This window comes from Gavia stellata, chromosome 24 (genome assembly GCF_030936135.1).
Source record: "Gavia stellata isolate bGavSte3 chromosome 24, bGavSte3.hap2, whole genome shotgun sequence".
Lineage (NCBI taxonomy): Eukaryota > Metazoa > Chordata > Aves > Gaviiformes > Gaviidae > Gavia > Gavia stellata.
The window spans coordinates 798516-814790 of NC_082617.1; the positions used below are offsets into that span (position 1 = coordinate 798516).

At 49.6% G+C, this 16275-nt stretch overlaps 1 protein-coding gene across 1 annotated transcript; it reads left to right on the forward strand.

Annotated features, from left to right (window-relative positions):
- The first annotated feature begins 3850 nt into the window (after window positions 1-3850).
- LOC104257882 (ficolin-1-like) lies at window positions 3851-13066 on the forward strand. The gene is given in 10 exon segments (XM_059828830.1): window positions 3851-3929; window positions 4567-4571; window positions 4732-4864; window positions 6228-6281; window positions 7467-7502; window positions 9038-9073; window positions 10559-10686; window positions 11103-11256; window positions 11805-11939; window positions 12819-13066. Coding segments are annotated over 10 exon segments (1008 nt in total).
- Window positions 13067-16275: the final 3209 nt, after the last annotated feature.

Genomic DNA, 16275 nt, shown 5'->3' on the forward strand with positions numbered 1-16275 from the left:
TGTCAAAGCAGAGGGTGCTAGAGAGGCTGGTAGGAAAGAAACCACTAAAATGAAATCCTTTTTGGATAGCTTGTCTCAATATATAACCATAAGGAGAGTTAAGCAAAGGGTCCTGGAGGAAACCAAGCAAATGCCAAACCAGATGTTCCACAAGGGCCTGCAGCTGGTGTGCAATAACTGACAGAGACCTGTCCTAATTTGCTCTTGAAATTAGGAAACCAGTGTGCCCCAAAAATCAGTGTATGGAAATGTGGGGAAGGAGCCCCTCGATGCAGGTTCAAAGTGGGTACTCTGTGTTCATGAATCACTGCACTGCCTGGCTGCCCAGTACTAAGACATGCTACAGCCAGCACCAGCTATGGGAAAGATTTGCTTTGCTCTGCCCAGCAGGAAGGGTCTGTGGGCACCAGTGAAACCAGCAACCTGAGCTCCTCAGAGCCAGGAGCTTCTGTTGAAGTCACCCTGGGAAAACAGAGAGTGAAACAGCAACATAGCGTGTGAAACGCAACGCGTGAGCGGGGGGAAGTCTCCTCCCTTTGCTTTCCCACATTTCCCCTCCCTGGTAAGGACAACTGTCTTTAGACACTCTACCAGTTACCTGTGCCTTTTTGGAGCCTCAGAAACTCCTTGGAACTGGTTTTATAGTAAGGACAAGGGAAATGTGCACCAGGGCTCTTAGCACTGAGGGTCTTGGGCACTCTAAGATGCTGTACGTTCACAAAATCCAGAAGAAAGGGAAAACCAAGGGACATCTTTTGAAAAAACTGCTAACTTAGCTTGGGCAGATGTCCCCACCACAGATACTAAGACTAGTCATGGGCTGAAAAAATTCTCCCTTGGAAATATAAGTGTTCATCAGAAAAAATGCCTGAAAACGTTGTTATTCATGCAATGTGCTATAAATAGCATAGCCTACAAAAGGCTAAGCCAGAAGAACATCTTTCCTTGCTGCTTTGAATGATAATCTCCCCTTGCAGGTAGACATTACTCCTTTCCCACAAGGCAAGTCTCCAAGCACATGGAAGCTCCCCTTGAGCACCTGCAATGGTGTGAACTCTCAAGCAAGCTCTTATTTCACATTGCTTAACAGCAGATCTGTCAGACTTTACCTCCCAGCTCCCCAGTGCCAACTGTCTGCCCTTTGTGCACCTTTAGGAGTTGCATGGCAATGTCCTTACGTTAGCACACAGCAGAGGAATGCAATGACTGGGGCTTGCTGCTTGTTGTTTTACATGCTTACAGCTTTTGCAGCTTTCCCCATCCTTGCTGCAAAGCTCTAGCATCTTGGTGGCAACGAAGCCCCAGGACCCCACCAGGAGCCAGGATTTCACCTACGATTTCACATTAATCAGTGCTAAATCCTGTGTTGCACACATTACAATGCTCCCACATGGACTTTTTGAAGGTCTTCTGGTTGTACCTTCTGGTTTGCTAAGCTTAATCTCTTGGGGATTTGTAGATCAGTTCAATTCTGGTGACTTCACTCTTGGCATATATGTCTCTAGAGGTGAAGTGATGGGTCACAGTGTTCGAAGGTGCTTCCCATTCACCCAGTCTGCTTAAAATTCTTGTTTTCTCATCCCCAAAGTGCTCCTGGACTTTCAAGACTAACAGGGGACATTTACCAGGGCTCAAGGGAGAATCTGCATAGAAAAAAGAATTGTTGATGGTGTAAATGATCAGCCTTCTGCAATCTTCACTGAATCCTGGGATGAGGAAAAGCAATTAAGGACATATTGATCAGCGGGCTAATTTCAAATTCTACCCCCGGGGCCTGACCTACTTTGGACTAAGCACATTCATTGGCAGTTCGTCCCCCTGCTCCCAAAAGTATCTGCATCCACAAGGACACTGCTGCTCTCCTCGGACAGAAGAGGGGTGACATCTCCAGGTGTCCTCCAGGCTGGATGGAGCCCACAGCTGGTAACACCGAAGGGCATACATTAGTGCTGGGCAGATACATCACCGCTGCCTCCATAGTGTGTGTTCTCAGACCAACCCAGAGCTGGCCACCCCTCTAACGGAGCAACTTGGAAAAGCTGCGCAAAACCATTCTTTTTTTTTTTTTTTTTTTTTTTTTGGCAGGACAGATCTAGCCTGGAGCCCTTTAGAGACTGTAACGATGGGGTAATCTGCAAGGCCAGTTTTGCCATTGCTTTTTGCAATGATTTTCCAAGGGAAACAGCTGAGGGCAGCAGCCTTTGCCTCCAGATAGTTGAAACAAGGTATTGCAGCTGTTTCCAGGCACAGAACACAGGATACAAGGCACTGGGCAGAAGTCTTCTCAGTGCTAGGGGCTGGCTCTTCTTCATCTCCACCTGCCCCATGGGGCAGACACAAGATGGGCAGCACAGGCTGTACAGATGAGAGAAGAAGGGTGCAAAAGTCCCCAGTCACCCTATAGCTGCCCTGCATAGACCTTTCCCTCCCTAGCAGCTCAGAGGCACCTGCTCACACTTTTTCCTTCTGAAAGGCTGAAGAAAGAAGCTGGTCTCGTTTTTCCCCAAGAATTGCATGCACAGTGCTTGCCACAGATGAGATACCCATAAAGCAAAACCCAAACTTGAATGCAACCAGTCTGATCACGATACCTTGGATTTCCCTGCACTTTTTTCAGATGGGAGCAAGAAAGTAAGGTGTGCGTTTCCCTGCCAGAATTGGCTCTCAGGAATGACAATAATCACATCTACTGGATTATTGTTTTACTTGCATATATATATATATATATAAGAATGTGTATATGAATGTGTGTATGTATGGGCTATTTGGGGGACACAGAATTTAAAGTGACAACTAAATACTTATCTGTTCCCTGCCTTCTGCCATTTGCTTAACATTAAAATAGACTGCCATATATCACTGGAATTTGGGATGTTAGAGGGACCTCATGATAGAAGTGAGTACTTGAAGGGGGGCTATGTTCTGCCTCTGATATCCTGATAGCTGGGAAAGGTTCCAAGAAATCACAGTCTCCTCTGAACTGGGATGCAACAATAAGGAGGAAAAACCCCTTAAATTCTGCCCTCTGCTAAAATTCACAAACTTTACAGGCTCTGTTTCTGGAGGTGACATGGGGGTCAAACTTGATGAGGCAGTGTGGGCTTCTAGTAATGCTGCCACAAATGAGCAGAGCACAAGGCATAGCAACAGCAAAGGAAAAGAGAAATCCTGCTCACTATTACAATGAACAGGGACTGGAGAAAAAAACAGATGGGGGAAAAAATCAAACATGCTCTGCCCACCTAACCTTGCCTGGACACACAGAGTTTTAACTCCATGTCAGTCATGGATCATGTATAAACTGAAACCTCAGTATGAAGGGTTGCAAAGTGACGCTGAGCTGCCTGGCAGGCAGAGCGTTGGAGCATGAGCCAGGCTGTGCTGCTTCTTTCTGCCAGTGGCTTTAGCTGACCTTGGGCTTTTTGTTTCCCAGTGCCTCAGTTTCCCCATCTACAAAGTAAGCTCTGCTCTTTGTAAAGGGCCAGTAGCAGGGAGGATGAGGGGAACTGTCTGCACTTAGATAAAGGTATGTTTTGGTGGTTCATTTCCTCTAGAAATACAATATGGGAGGCGAAAGGCTTCCAAAATTTGCAGAGGATGGAGGTGAGACAGGCTGGGACATCCGGGCAAGAACGTTCCCATCAGACTTGTTGGAAGTGGCTTGTCTGGAAAACATCTTAGGACCCAGACAGAGTCCCAGACCTGAGAGCAGGCAGTGGGCAAGCGCAGAGGTGGAGCTTACACTGGGGTTTTTTGTTAGGTATAAAAGGCTTAGATGGGTCAATGTTAACCGCAGCGCCTGGGACGTGGATGACGGGAGCTGCACAGAGAGCGAAGAGCAGTGCCGGCCATGGGGCAGGCAGCCCCAATCCTCCTGGCCCTGCTGAGCCTAACAGCGACTATTTGTGATGCCCAGAACACCTGCCCAGGTGAGTGGGGCACAAATCCTACCGCCATCCTGCTGAGACAGCCTATTTTATCTCCCCCCATAACACAAGGAGCAGCGGGGGGGTGGGGCAGGATATTATTTTTTTCCTTCTGTGCTTTTTTTTAATTCGACTGCAAGTGGAAGGAGGGTAAGGGGGAAGATGACATCTCAGCAGCCACTCTACAAAACTGCTGGCTCTAACGAAAGATGTAGCACCATTCCCCAGTCACCAGTGGGATCTCCAGGAACAGGCTGTCCCTGTTGCGGTTTTCCATCCTGGTTAAGGGGTTTTTGTTCCTGGTGCCTTGGCCCAGCTACTAAAGGATGCAGAGCAATACAAAGGATCAGTCAAGTGCTTACTAGGTGCCAGGGACGCTGGCGGCTTTGGGATGCTGCACAGCACAGCTTTCTGCCTACATTCCTCGGAAAGGCGATAGGGGTGATTTCAAACTGACCCGCCGTCAGGCAATTTGATAGAACCTTTACTGTCCACAAATCCGTCAATGTCACTTACTCTGCTGTCAATAGCCCCCAATGCACCTCTCAGCTTTTGTTTTATTAAGCTACAGTATATTTGTCATGCATGTAATGTCATATATAAAAGCCTCCTTTCCCACCGAACTCCCCTGAAGCCAGAGATTCAGTGTCTAGCTCCTCCAATATGTGAGATCCTCAATGCCATCTGTTAATCCATACCACACCTCCAAACTCCCACCCTCATTGCTTTTGCTTGCACTGTTTCTGACTCCAGAGGGTTCCGTTTCCTCTCTAAGACATTCAGAGCCCTAATAATCTCCATGAAGACTGTCTTTGTTTCCTCAGAGGTGAGAATAGTGGGACTGGGTGATGCTGACCGGCTCGCCATTCTCCAAGGATGCCCAGGGATCCCAGGTGCCTCTGGCCCAAAAGGAGAACCAGGTCTCCAAGGAGAAAAAGGTGAGGCCCCAAAAGCCAGCGATGAACACTGTGATATGAGGTGGCTTTGTTGCTTTTGGTAGGGGAAGCAAGCTGAGGCTGGAGCAGTGGCTGACCTGGCACTGGCTTCTGTGAGCAGCTGGAGAGTTGAATAGGAGTGGAAAACACCCCACGTAGAGATGTGCTGGTACACATGCAGTCGTCTTCTTTTACCTGAGTCGTGTCACAAGTCTGAAGTGGTCCTGGGGTGTGAAGTGTCATAACTCATTTGTTTCTTCCACAGTAAAAAAATTGATTTCTTTTCTGAGTCTTTATTGAACAGTCTGGGTGGGAGGGAGGCTGCAATACTCCTGCATGTCTACTGGGGAACAGTTTGGGAACTGTACTGGCACCCCTTACCCCAGGAAGCAAGGGAGACTGGGGTGGGGTCCATCAGGATTTTCATTGCCAAGTCACAGAGACGATGAATCACATTAGCAGAGGGAGCAGATCCACTACAGCAAAATCCATGGACTGGCTCCAAGATGTACAAAACTCATAGGAATTCATACCTGAACGGCAAATTAGGACTTACACTGGCAGTACCAGTGTAATGTAGCTTCAACAGAAGAAAAGGGAGTAAGATATGTTGCAAGGTTGAATCTAATTAATGAAACCCAGCTTCCTTGTTTCTGCTCCATAAACATCACTCTGAAAAGGAGACTGTCTCCCCCATAAACATCTACTCTAATATGATCGTATTTCAATGCAAAGAGTGAGGAATGAAAAAGGAGAATGCCCATGTTTGATACATTTATAAATTTACATTTTGAAGAACACAGCATAAAAGGATGTAGCTCCACAAAGAATTTCAGCAGTAGGGAACAAGTTGATGTACAAAACCTTTCATCACTACATAGCTAAGGGTCATTAACACAGAGGTCTCAGGCTAAGACATTAATTCCTCTAGCTGTCTAAAAGTGAGAGATGTACAAAATAAGCTTTTCATTGCATATTTGAACAGTGTTAGAGTCTGCACCAGGTCTATAGTTTGGTGTTTTGGTTTGGTGGGGGGGGTTGGGTGTTTTTATGGTGTTGTGTTGTTTTGGGGTTTTTTTAATAGTCTACATGTATATATATACACACATATATATATAGTCTACATGTCTTCCATGTAACTAGCAATAGAACAAGAGGAAATGGCCTCAAGTTGCACCAGGGGAGGTTTAGGCTGGATATTAGGAAAAATTTCTTTACTGAGAGACTGGTGAAGCATTGGAACAGGCTGCCCAGGGATGTGGTGGAGTCACCATCACTGGAGGTGTTCAAAGAATGTGTGGACGAAGCATTGTGGGACATGGTTTAGTGGGCAATGTGCACACACAAACGGAGTCTTTCCTTGCAGGAGAAATGGGAGCCCAGGGACTCCCCGGGAAAGCAGGACCATCTGGTGCAAAAGGTAATGTGTAACATACTCAGCTCTAATCCACAAATCTACCCAAGTCCACACCACGCACTGGGAGACTGGGGCTACAGAGATGAACTATAGAGCGGGTCATAGTCCACGAAACAGCCCTGAAGTAAAGTAGGCAAAGCAGGATTTGGGGGTATGGCTCTTGCATGGGGTGAGTACTAGAAACGGTGTCCTTGAGTGGGACCACATCACAGAGGAAGATAATAGTTGTCTTCTCAAAGTTCCCTGCTGACCCTTACCAGCCCCCTAAAATCAGACCTCTCCCCATTCCCCACTCCTACCCTAACCTGCCTCCACCATGACAGACCTGCCCAAATGCCCCCCTCTCTGAGGGGCTTTGGGGTGCTTTGGCCAGGAGGCCTGATGCAGAGACATGATGCTGAGGGCTTCCAGCAGCCTCCAGGCCTGGACTTGGCGTGCGAGGCCATTGTAGCCCGCTTGGCCAGAAGGGTGGGATCAAACCACCAGGAAACAGCTAACACAGGGTGAAGCAAGGAGGGAATGGGGGTTTCTTTGCAATGGGACGAGCACCTGAAAAGAGGAAGATATCTGCTGAGAAATCAGCTTTCACTCCATCCAGGCTGTGCTTGAAGTCTTCAGCAAGATCTGTGTGCTGCAGACATTGGAAAAGTGTCTCGTCTAAAGAAACTAGCTCCCAGCACAAGGTGGCACCCACGAACTGAGCACCAGTGCACTGACTAGCTGAGAAAACAGTCCCTTTGCATGCTAAATATGTAGCTATTTCCTGGCTAAAAGCACCCAAGGCTTCAGCTGAAACCCCAGCAGGAGATGGATGAACCAACTGAAAAATCAGCTATTGCCCAAAATCTCACAGGTGCCTGACTGAAAACAGAAAGCTCCCACCAAAAGTCACTGAGGCAGAGCTGTGAATCCCCCCATGCACTCCAGCACACAGAGCAGCAGTTCCCTCACCCCTGTGTCCTGCTCTTCCTGCTGTTCTCAAGAGATGCTGCTGATCAAGAGGGCAGTCAGGGCAGGGTGGCAGCACCAGCTGGGACACTCAGCAGAGCACCATGGCTTTGCACCGCTTGACAGCCTCTCCTGTACGTTTGGGACATATGGAGGGGCTGGAGCAGCCACCTGGGGAGTCACGGTAATTCACTCACATTGAGTCATCTGTGATGAGTGTTTTTCTCTTGTGTCTTGCAGGAGCAGCTGGAGAGCCTGGCTTCCCAGGGCTGAAAGGTAAATCATGCTGCGCTGAATTTATCATGTGAGCTGGTTTAGTTAAACTTCCACCCTGTGCTGTTCTGGAACAACACACCAGGTGGGAGCAACTATAAAGAAATAAAAGCACCCCACCAAGGTACTGGATGGGGATGTTTAGTGATAGTTGTGCCCCATCGTTAGCTCAGTCCCGGTCCAGGTGGTGTGAGCAGCCCCTCTCCCAAATCAGCTGTTCAGCAACAGGGGCTGTCTCCAGCTCGGGCACCTGATGCTGCTGCCCCGCACCATCAGCTGCAGAAACTGCAGGGCTTCACACACCCCAGCCTGAGGGACCAGCCAGATTTGGGCAGACCTCTGACCCTCCCATGCTATCACAAAACACAGAGGCTCGGATGAAACTCAGTTGCTAGTGCCAGAATCATAGAATCACAGAATCATAGAATTTTTTAGGTTGGAAAAGACCTTTAAGACCATCAAGTCCAACCATAAACCTAACCCTGCCAAGTCCACCACTAAATCACATCCCTAAGAGCCTCACCCACACATCTCTCTACCAGCACTAGCAACAGGGTAGAGGGAAAACAAGGTGGTGTGGGTTTTGGGTTTTTTTTTTCTTCCCTGATGCCATCATCCTGCATGCAAGGGCCACTGGCACCCACCACTGAGCACTGTCTGCACTGAGGCTTCCCTCACCAGAGCTTGGCTTGTAATAGCGGGGGGTCCAAGTGCTGCTGGTCTGTTGGCTGGTTCAGCACATTTGCTCCAGCTGTCACAGCTGCTCCCAAACCACTGACTGAAGCCCTCTGCCAGCAGCAGCCATTCCTCTCTGGGGGCTTTTGACTCTGCCTTCCCGTGGGTACGTTTCCTCCTCCTTCCCACACCCACCTGCTCCTGTCCCACGTGTCCTAGCCCACTGGGACTCACTGGCATAAAATGTCAGTACCCAACTCCACGGGCTGGCCAGCAGCAGGCAGAGCAGCCAGGTCCAACAGAGACAGATCTGTCAGTCTTGCCATTTGGATCTCCCAGCCCCAAATCAGGTGTCAGGGGAAAATACATCATGCCGGGTCCAACAGCCCAAGAGAAGGCAAGGCTGCTACTCCTTGTGCACCTGTAATGTGTCCCACCCCAACCCTCCCGGCAGCCACCCCATGTGCCAGCTAGGCGACCTGGAGAGCTGCTCCCAGTGGCTGAGGGTGCTGGGTGTCACCGCTGTAGTTACAGGAGGGTGTGACTTGGGTTCCCACCTGCCATTGTCCCTCTTTGCTCTCCTGGCTCTGTGCAGATGGTAGGCCTTTGATGGGCTGGTGGGTCTCCTCCAGTGGGCCCAGGAGTGGCTGGGGCAGAACATATATTGAGTTATTTATCCCTCCTTCTTGGTTTCTCTGTGCCTCTGTTGTGTGTGCAGATGAGCTAAACACTTCCCCTAACATCAGAGCCTTCTACCAGTGCAGCAGGATTTGTCTTGAAAAGCAAATGATGCCAAGTGCTGGAGGAGGGGAGGGCAGGGTGTAGAAGGTGAAGAGCAATTGATGGTGTTGTTTGTCCAACAGGAATGAAAGGAGAGCCTGGATTTCCAGAAACATTGGGTGAGTTTCATCCTAGATCCTTCATGCCACCATTGGCTTTGCAGAGCAGATGGTGGTGGACGCCCCGTACCAGAAGTCAGGACATGACAGAAATAAAAACAAATGCAGAGTGACACTGAAGGACGGAGTAAGGAAATACCATGGTTAACCCATTTGCTTCTCACAGCCACATGCAGCTTCCGTGCGTCTACTCTGTAATCCAGCCAGGCCAGGAAAGTCACGTCCTCTGAGCACTACTCGAGTCACCTGCCCTCTGTGTGTCCTGAGGGAGGTCTGTCTTAGTTTTTGAGAGCCTCAGGGTCCTGGTTTCCAAGTTGAAACCACTAGAAACACCTCTATAGACATGCTGCTACTTCAAAGGCAGTTATACCACCATGCTTGCAGTGGCAGGTTCAGTAGATGCAGAGTTCAAGTATGTGATAGTGCTCAGATTAACTTAATCATTAAAAAAAAAAAAAAAGAAAGAAAGAAAGAAAACAAACAAGCTTCAGCTGACCGATCTATCTCCATGAGCTAAAGCCAAAGCAGAGCTACAATCTGCTCTGGCTACACTTGGATGCTGTAGGGCCACAATCACATGCAGAGGCTCAGGCAGATCAGAGCTGCTGTAACACCTGAAAGAGAGAGACCGGGATACCACTGAACTTGCCCCTTGCTGCCCCAGGCACTCCTCTGCTCTTTTATGTTTCCTGGGCATGTAAAAACATTTGACTAATAAGGAACAGGCCAAGCCCAGGACCGTCCCTCCGTTAGGAAGGACAGCCATGCCCACAAGACAGCCTGGTACAGCTCTGTGTCCATTCACCAAAGACAGCACACTCAGACACCTGCACCACCAGCACTCTCAGATCATCTCCCAAGGCTTTTCCCTATGAAAGGCACAAATGCAACTGTAAGCTGGGATGTCTGATAGGGACTGTTCCAGTCAATCCTTTGGCATCTGTGAATCTGACCTTCTGTCATCAGGTGTGGGTTTTGGGAGGAAAAATAAATACATACATTATATATGTATATATTCAAAGGTGCGGTCTGTGCTTTCCACAGAGGATGATTTTAACACTGTTTTCATATTACAGGTAGGTGATTTTCTGTGTCATCACTACTTTGCTGCCAACTACCCACACACTCTCTGTGCCCCTGATACATTCCTGAGCCTGGACAAATTCCTGGATCATGAGTTTGTCATCCCGCTCATAGCAGCTCCATTACCCAGACCCCCAAAAGAGTTGTTGCAGATGAGAGGAGTCTGGGCACCTTAGACCATCACTTAGAAGGTTCCCATCTCCCCTGTGACATATGGATGCAGAAACTGCAGCAGGATTTGGCTCCCAGTAGGTGTGCGCCAGAGTCCTGCAGTGCAAAGAGCCAGCTGGGAGGCTGAAGGGCTCAAAGCCTCTGGCTTAGGGCACGAGGCTGATGTGCTCCCCGAATGTAGTGAGTATGTTAGAACTCTTTCCCCTTGCTCTCTTCCCCTGATTTGCACAGAAGCCAGGAACTGCCAAGAGCTGTTGGGTAAAGGGAAGATCCTAAGCGGCTGGTACACCATCTACCCCCAGGGCTGCAATGCCACCACCGTCTTCTGTGACATGGACACGGATGGCGGAGGATGGATTGTGAGTAGGATGAGGAGAGGGAGGTTTCTGTGTCCCTACAGTGATTTTTATCAAGGCACCAAAACAGAAACAAAAAGGGAGGAAAACGAATACTGAGGGGACAGCTGAGGTTCACGTCAGCAAGCCTGGGTGAATCCCTGTGGATGCAGAACATTATCCCCAGAGACGTCTCTGGGAGCAGGCTGAGCAACACAGACCCCCTCCATGCTTAAATCAGCAAATAATTTCCTCCTTATTTCCAAGGACAGGTGGAGGAGCACTGTGAGCGAGGGATTCCCCTGGGGTTTGGTCTCCAGAGCCCCGCAGGAGTGTCCTGATGCGGGGGGGGGGGGGGGGGAGCGTTTGCTGCGGGGCGCTGTGCCACCCGGGTGGTCTGGATGCTTTCGGGGGGGTGGGCCTGGGGGGTGGCCTGGCAGGGCTGAGGCTCTCCTTTCCTGCAGGTTTTCCAGAGGCGCTGGGATGGGTCAGTGAACTTCTTGCGAGATTGGGATTCATACAAACGAGGTTTTGGCAACCAGCTGACAGAGTTCTGGCTGGGGAATGACAACATCCACTTCCTCACCTCGCTGGGTAAGGTCTGCCTCCATCCCGGGCTGGGGCCCTGAGAGTCCAATGCTGTACCACACTTGGTCATTAAAGGAGTCTAAACTTCTCACATCCGTCTGAGGGCCCAACAGTTAATCCTAAACAGCATGCAGGCTCTTGCAGCCCATTGCACACAGGGAACTGCACTCCAAAAGAAAGGAAAACTAGAAGCCAGGGAAAAGAATGAGCTGGCTGCATGACCTAGCCTGCAGTCAACACATCGTCCTACTAGGACTGGTTGTGATGGCAGTCATCCTGTTCACACACAGCCTTGGAGTCACAGTTGTGTGCAGGACTCCTGGGCATGTAGCTCTCAGTGCCCATGACCACCCAACATCAGATCAGAAAAGGTGCTTCACAAAAATGCCATCAAAGGTACAGGAGGTTCTGCAGGAATTTCAAATAAATCATAGTATCTCAAGTAGTGGAAGCTCCTTGCAAGGTAGTTCAGGGCTCCTCAAACCCTCCACCCTGAAATCCAGGTGCGTACTCACCATCAGCCCTGCACCAGCACTCTCCCCCTTCTCTTCTAGGACCCTGTGAACTCCGCATTGACCTGAGAGACTTTGAAAACAACTACTATTTTGCCAAGTATGCTTCATTCAGAGTTTTAGGAGAGTCTGAGAAATACAAACTGGTTCTAGGAGACTTCCTTGGTGGAAATGCTGGTAAGTTAGCAGCAGCTCACTGGGAAAGGTTGTTTTCTAGAGCATTTCAAAAGTGTTCAGCATTTATAGTGCAGACCTCTTGTACCATCTACATTTTGGGTTAATTTTTTAAAACTGGCCATGCTACCCCAGGTACCGAGTGACCTTTGGGTGCAGGGAAGGACAGGGACACCCATCACCCACAGAAGAGTGACCCAGATCATTACCTGCAAGCCCAGCCACATGGTTTAGCAACAAATGTTGAGCCTGCTCCTGAGCAACATCTCATCCAACATAACCTTCCCAACACCTCTGCAGTAGCCGGGCCAAGTTCTGCTTTCGGTTACTTTGGAAGGAAATATTTGCCCTTGAGGTTTGGCATTTCCAGGGCTGGGGTCCTGTTCAGTACTTGCAGCATCAGCACTGCACCCTCTTAATGCCTGATGTTTTGTTTTTCTTTAAAAAGTAAACAAATTCTCTGGAAAATTCAATACCCCTCATGCAAGAATGAGTGAAACCAACACCTGCGATAGCAGTGCTCTGGGTTTATGTGGCTTTGTACACTGCAACTCTGTCTGATAGTCCAGACCTCAGTACGTTTGCAGAGAATCCGATCGGTGCAAGAGAAGTGACACACGTGTAACCGCGAGCAGAATCTGGCCCATTTGATTCACAGGCATAGATAAGTTCCCCATGTGTTTTAGCAGTCCTGGCAGAGCTCAGGATACTCCTTTTCTCCAGGACCAAGGAGGAAACCTGGGCAACTGACAGAACAGCAGGATTTATGAAATCTGCCTTGCATCCCGCAAGACCCACTGGTGCCCTGCAGTGGTGCGCAGACACATTAGTGTCCATTTTGTGCTCTCTATTGCAGTAACTGTGAACGTGTACTCTCTGCAGGAGACTCCTTATCATACCACAAGGACATGCCATTTTCAACAACAGACCAGGACAACGACATGAGCTCCTTTAACTGTGCCGCAGAATACAAGGGAGCGTGGTGGTACAATGACTGCCATTACTCCAACCTGAACGGGATGTACTGGCTGGGGGTTCACGGGAGCTATGCTGATGGCATAAACTGGAAGACAGGCAAAGAATACCATTACTCCCATAAGCGAACGGAAATGAAATTCCGGCCAATTTAAGATGGCAAGAGGGTGTCTGACTAGCACCAACAGGTGCCACTCAACAGCCAAGAGAAGATACAAAACATAATGTTGTTTGAGGGCAAAACTGGACCAGGAAGGATATTACAGGTTGTGCCTTCAGGCTAGAGCAGACTTTTAGAGACCAGAAGAGATCGGTGCTGTTTTGAGCTCCTGTAAGCACAAGACTCCCACCCTGGACTATCTCCAGCAGCCCCACAGATGCTGACTGAGCCCAAGCACCTTTTTCTGAAAAGTGCATTACCTTGATTTAAAAACCAAGTGATGGTGAGGCTACTGCATCTCAGTAAAGCTCTCAGATATTATTACCCTAAATGGTAATTACTGGTAATTTTCAGTCTAATCCATATATATGAAGCTCCCAGTGTTCTTGCAGCCTCTTTTTCTGTTGGACCCAAGAGCCATGTGAAAGGCACTGAATTCCCGACTACCCCTCTCTCCCTGCAGGCTGTGATGGAGCCACGATGTAGACCAGCATGGCAAGGATTGAGCTTCCAGCACAGGGCTGTCAGCACTGCCACCTCCCTCCTTCTCTCCCCAGTGCCTCACACAACACACGCTCCAGGACCTCAGGTAGGACCCCAGCATTGCCCAGCACTTCCCACCATGACACAGCTGCAGCTGGGCCCACAGCCAGCTTCAGCCACTCCTCAGGGCACATTCCTAGATCTCATTCTTTAGCCGCTGTGGACGAAGAGCTGGATACAAAACAGTTTGTCCAGCAATATGTGTGGCACCAAGACACTACAGTAGTCCCAAGTCAAGCCTTGCACAAGTGGACATCATGTAAATCATCAGCAGGTGCCAGTATCTTCCATTCCCCATTATTTCCAGTAGCATTTGAAGACGGGCTATATGCTGGCAGATGGAGGCAGTTCATCCAGTTCCTGTGATGTTTTATTTGACTATTAGCAGAACCAGTTAAAGGGTCTCTTCTTCTTGGACTCCTGCTTCTGGACTCCTCCCCACAGCTGACGTAGGGGAGGAGAGCTTAGTGCTAACTCCTCACTGCAGGGACAGACCGGAGTCAGTGGAAGCAGAGTATTTATTTGTGTTATGTTCCCAACAGTCCCAGGTTTATCACACTACTTATTGCACAGATGTGTAGCAAGAGCAGCTCCAGCCCTACAACACTGAATCCAAACATTGTGGGTGAGAAAAGCGAAAAGGCCACTCACCCAGCACACCACAGCAGGTCAATGATGTGCTAAGCAATAAACCTGAGGGTTTGCATCTCCCTATTCACTAGGTCCTGTTCCTGCTCACTTCTCCTTTTCAGGTACATGAGAGAGTGCGTGTCTGAGCAGAGAAGCATACAGTGAAAGTCTCATAGTCACTTCCCCATCCCCAGGAGCTCTGTTTTGTTTTTCTCCTACTCCCAGTCAGATTGACGTGCCCTCAGCAGGAGCAGAGCAAGGTCCCATAGCATCCAGCTGTGTCTCACCCAATCAGCCACTGATGCTGTTTTCCACTGTCATGGTTTAGTCCCAACCGGCAACTAATCACCACACAGCCGCTCACTCACTCCCCTTCCTCAGCTGGACAGGGGAGAGAAAATATGACGAAAGGCTCATAGGTCAAGACAAGGACATAGGGAGATCACTCACTGATTACCATCATGGGGAAAACAAACTTGACTTGGGGAAATAAGCTTAATTTATTACCAATCAAAATCAGAGTAGGATAATGAGAAATAAACCCAAATCTTAAAAACACCTTCCCCCCACCTCTCCCTTCTTCCCGGGCTCAACTTCACTCCCAATTTTCTCTACCTCCTCCCCCCAAGCAGCGCAGGGGGACGGGGAATGGGGGTTGCAGTCAGTTCATCACATGTTGTTTCTGCCGCTCCCTCCACTCTTTCCCTGCTCCAGCGTGGGGTCCCTCCCACAGGAGACAGTTCTCCACGAACTTCTCCAACGTGGGTCCTTCCCACTGGCTGCAGTTCTTCACAAACTGCTCCAGCATGGGTCCTTTCCACGGGGTGCTGTCCTTCAGGAACAGGCTGTTCCAGCGTGGGTCCCCTGCAGGGTCACAAGTCCTGCCAGCAAACCTGCTCCAGCGTGGGCTCCTCTCTCCACGGCTCCACAGGTCCTGCCAGGAGCCTGCTCCAGCATGGGCTTCCCACAGGATCACAGCCTCCTTTGGGGATTCACCTGCTCCTGCACGGGGTCCTCCATGGGCTGCAGGTGGGTATCTGCTCCACCGTGGACCTCCATGGGCTGCAGGGGGACAACCTGCTTCACCATGGTCTGCACCACGGGCTGCAGGGGAATCTCTGCTCCGGCGCCTGGAGCCTCTCCTCCCCCTCCTTCTTCACTGACCTTGGTGTCTGCAGAGTTGTTTCTCTCACATATTCTCACTCCTCTCTTCTCCGGCTGCCGCTTCCTGGTTTTTTCCCCCTTCTTAAATATGTTATCACAGAGGCGCTACCACTGTTGCTGATTAGCTCAGCCTCAGCCAGTGGCAGGTCCATCTTGGAGCTGGCTGGCATTGGCTCTATCAGACATAGGGGAAGTTTCTAGCAGCTTCTCACCGAAGCCACCCCTGTAGCCCCCCCGCTACCAAAACGCTGCCACGCAAACCCAATACATCCACGAGTAGCTTTTCAGAGAGGACCAAGCTGCTGCTACAGACAGCTCTGCAGAACCACAGACTCCTCTGCAGAGACGTATGAACTGGTGCTGACATCCTCAGCTTTAACCTAGCTAAGAGTGCTGAATCCCCTTTCTCTGCTCCCCGCTGTCTTCTCCTCTTAGTACACAGAAACCTTCAGCATTTAAATTTCGTCTGTGAAGGACACCAATGTTAGAGGGACTAAGAGCACACCAAGAACAGTTTACCCAAGCCCATCTAGTTGATATTCCCAGATGGCCACCTGACTCCATAGAGGAAATATTCAGGTATGATAGCCTATCACCAGTGCTAGGTGACCTGGCTGCAGAGTGAAATTCTCCTGTGTCATCTAAGCTGGCACAGGGAGCCATGGGCTGGCACTGCATCCCCTCCAGCACAAGCCCCAGCCATTGCAAGGCAGGAAAATGCTCCCTGTGCTGATACAGGCATGTGGGGGAGAGGGTCACAGAATCACAGAATCACTATGGTTGGAAAAAACCTGTAAGAACATCAAGTCCAACCATCAACCAACACCACCATGCCCATTAAATCATGTCCCACAATGCCACGTTAAC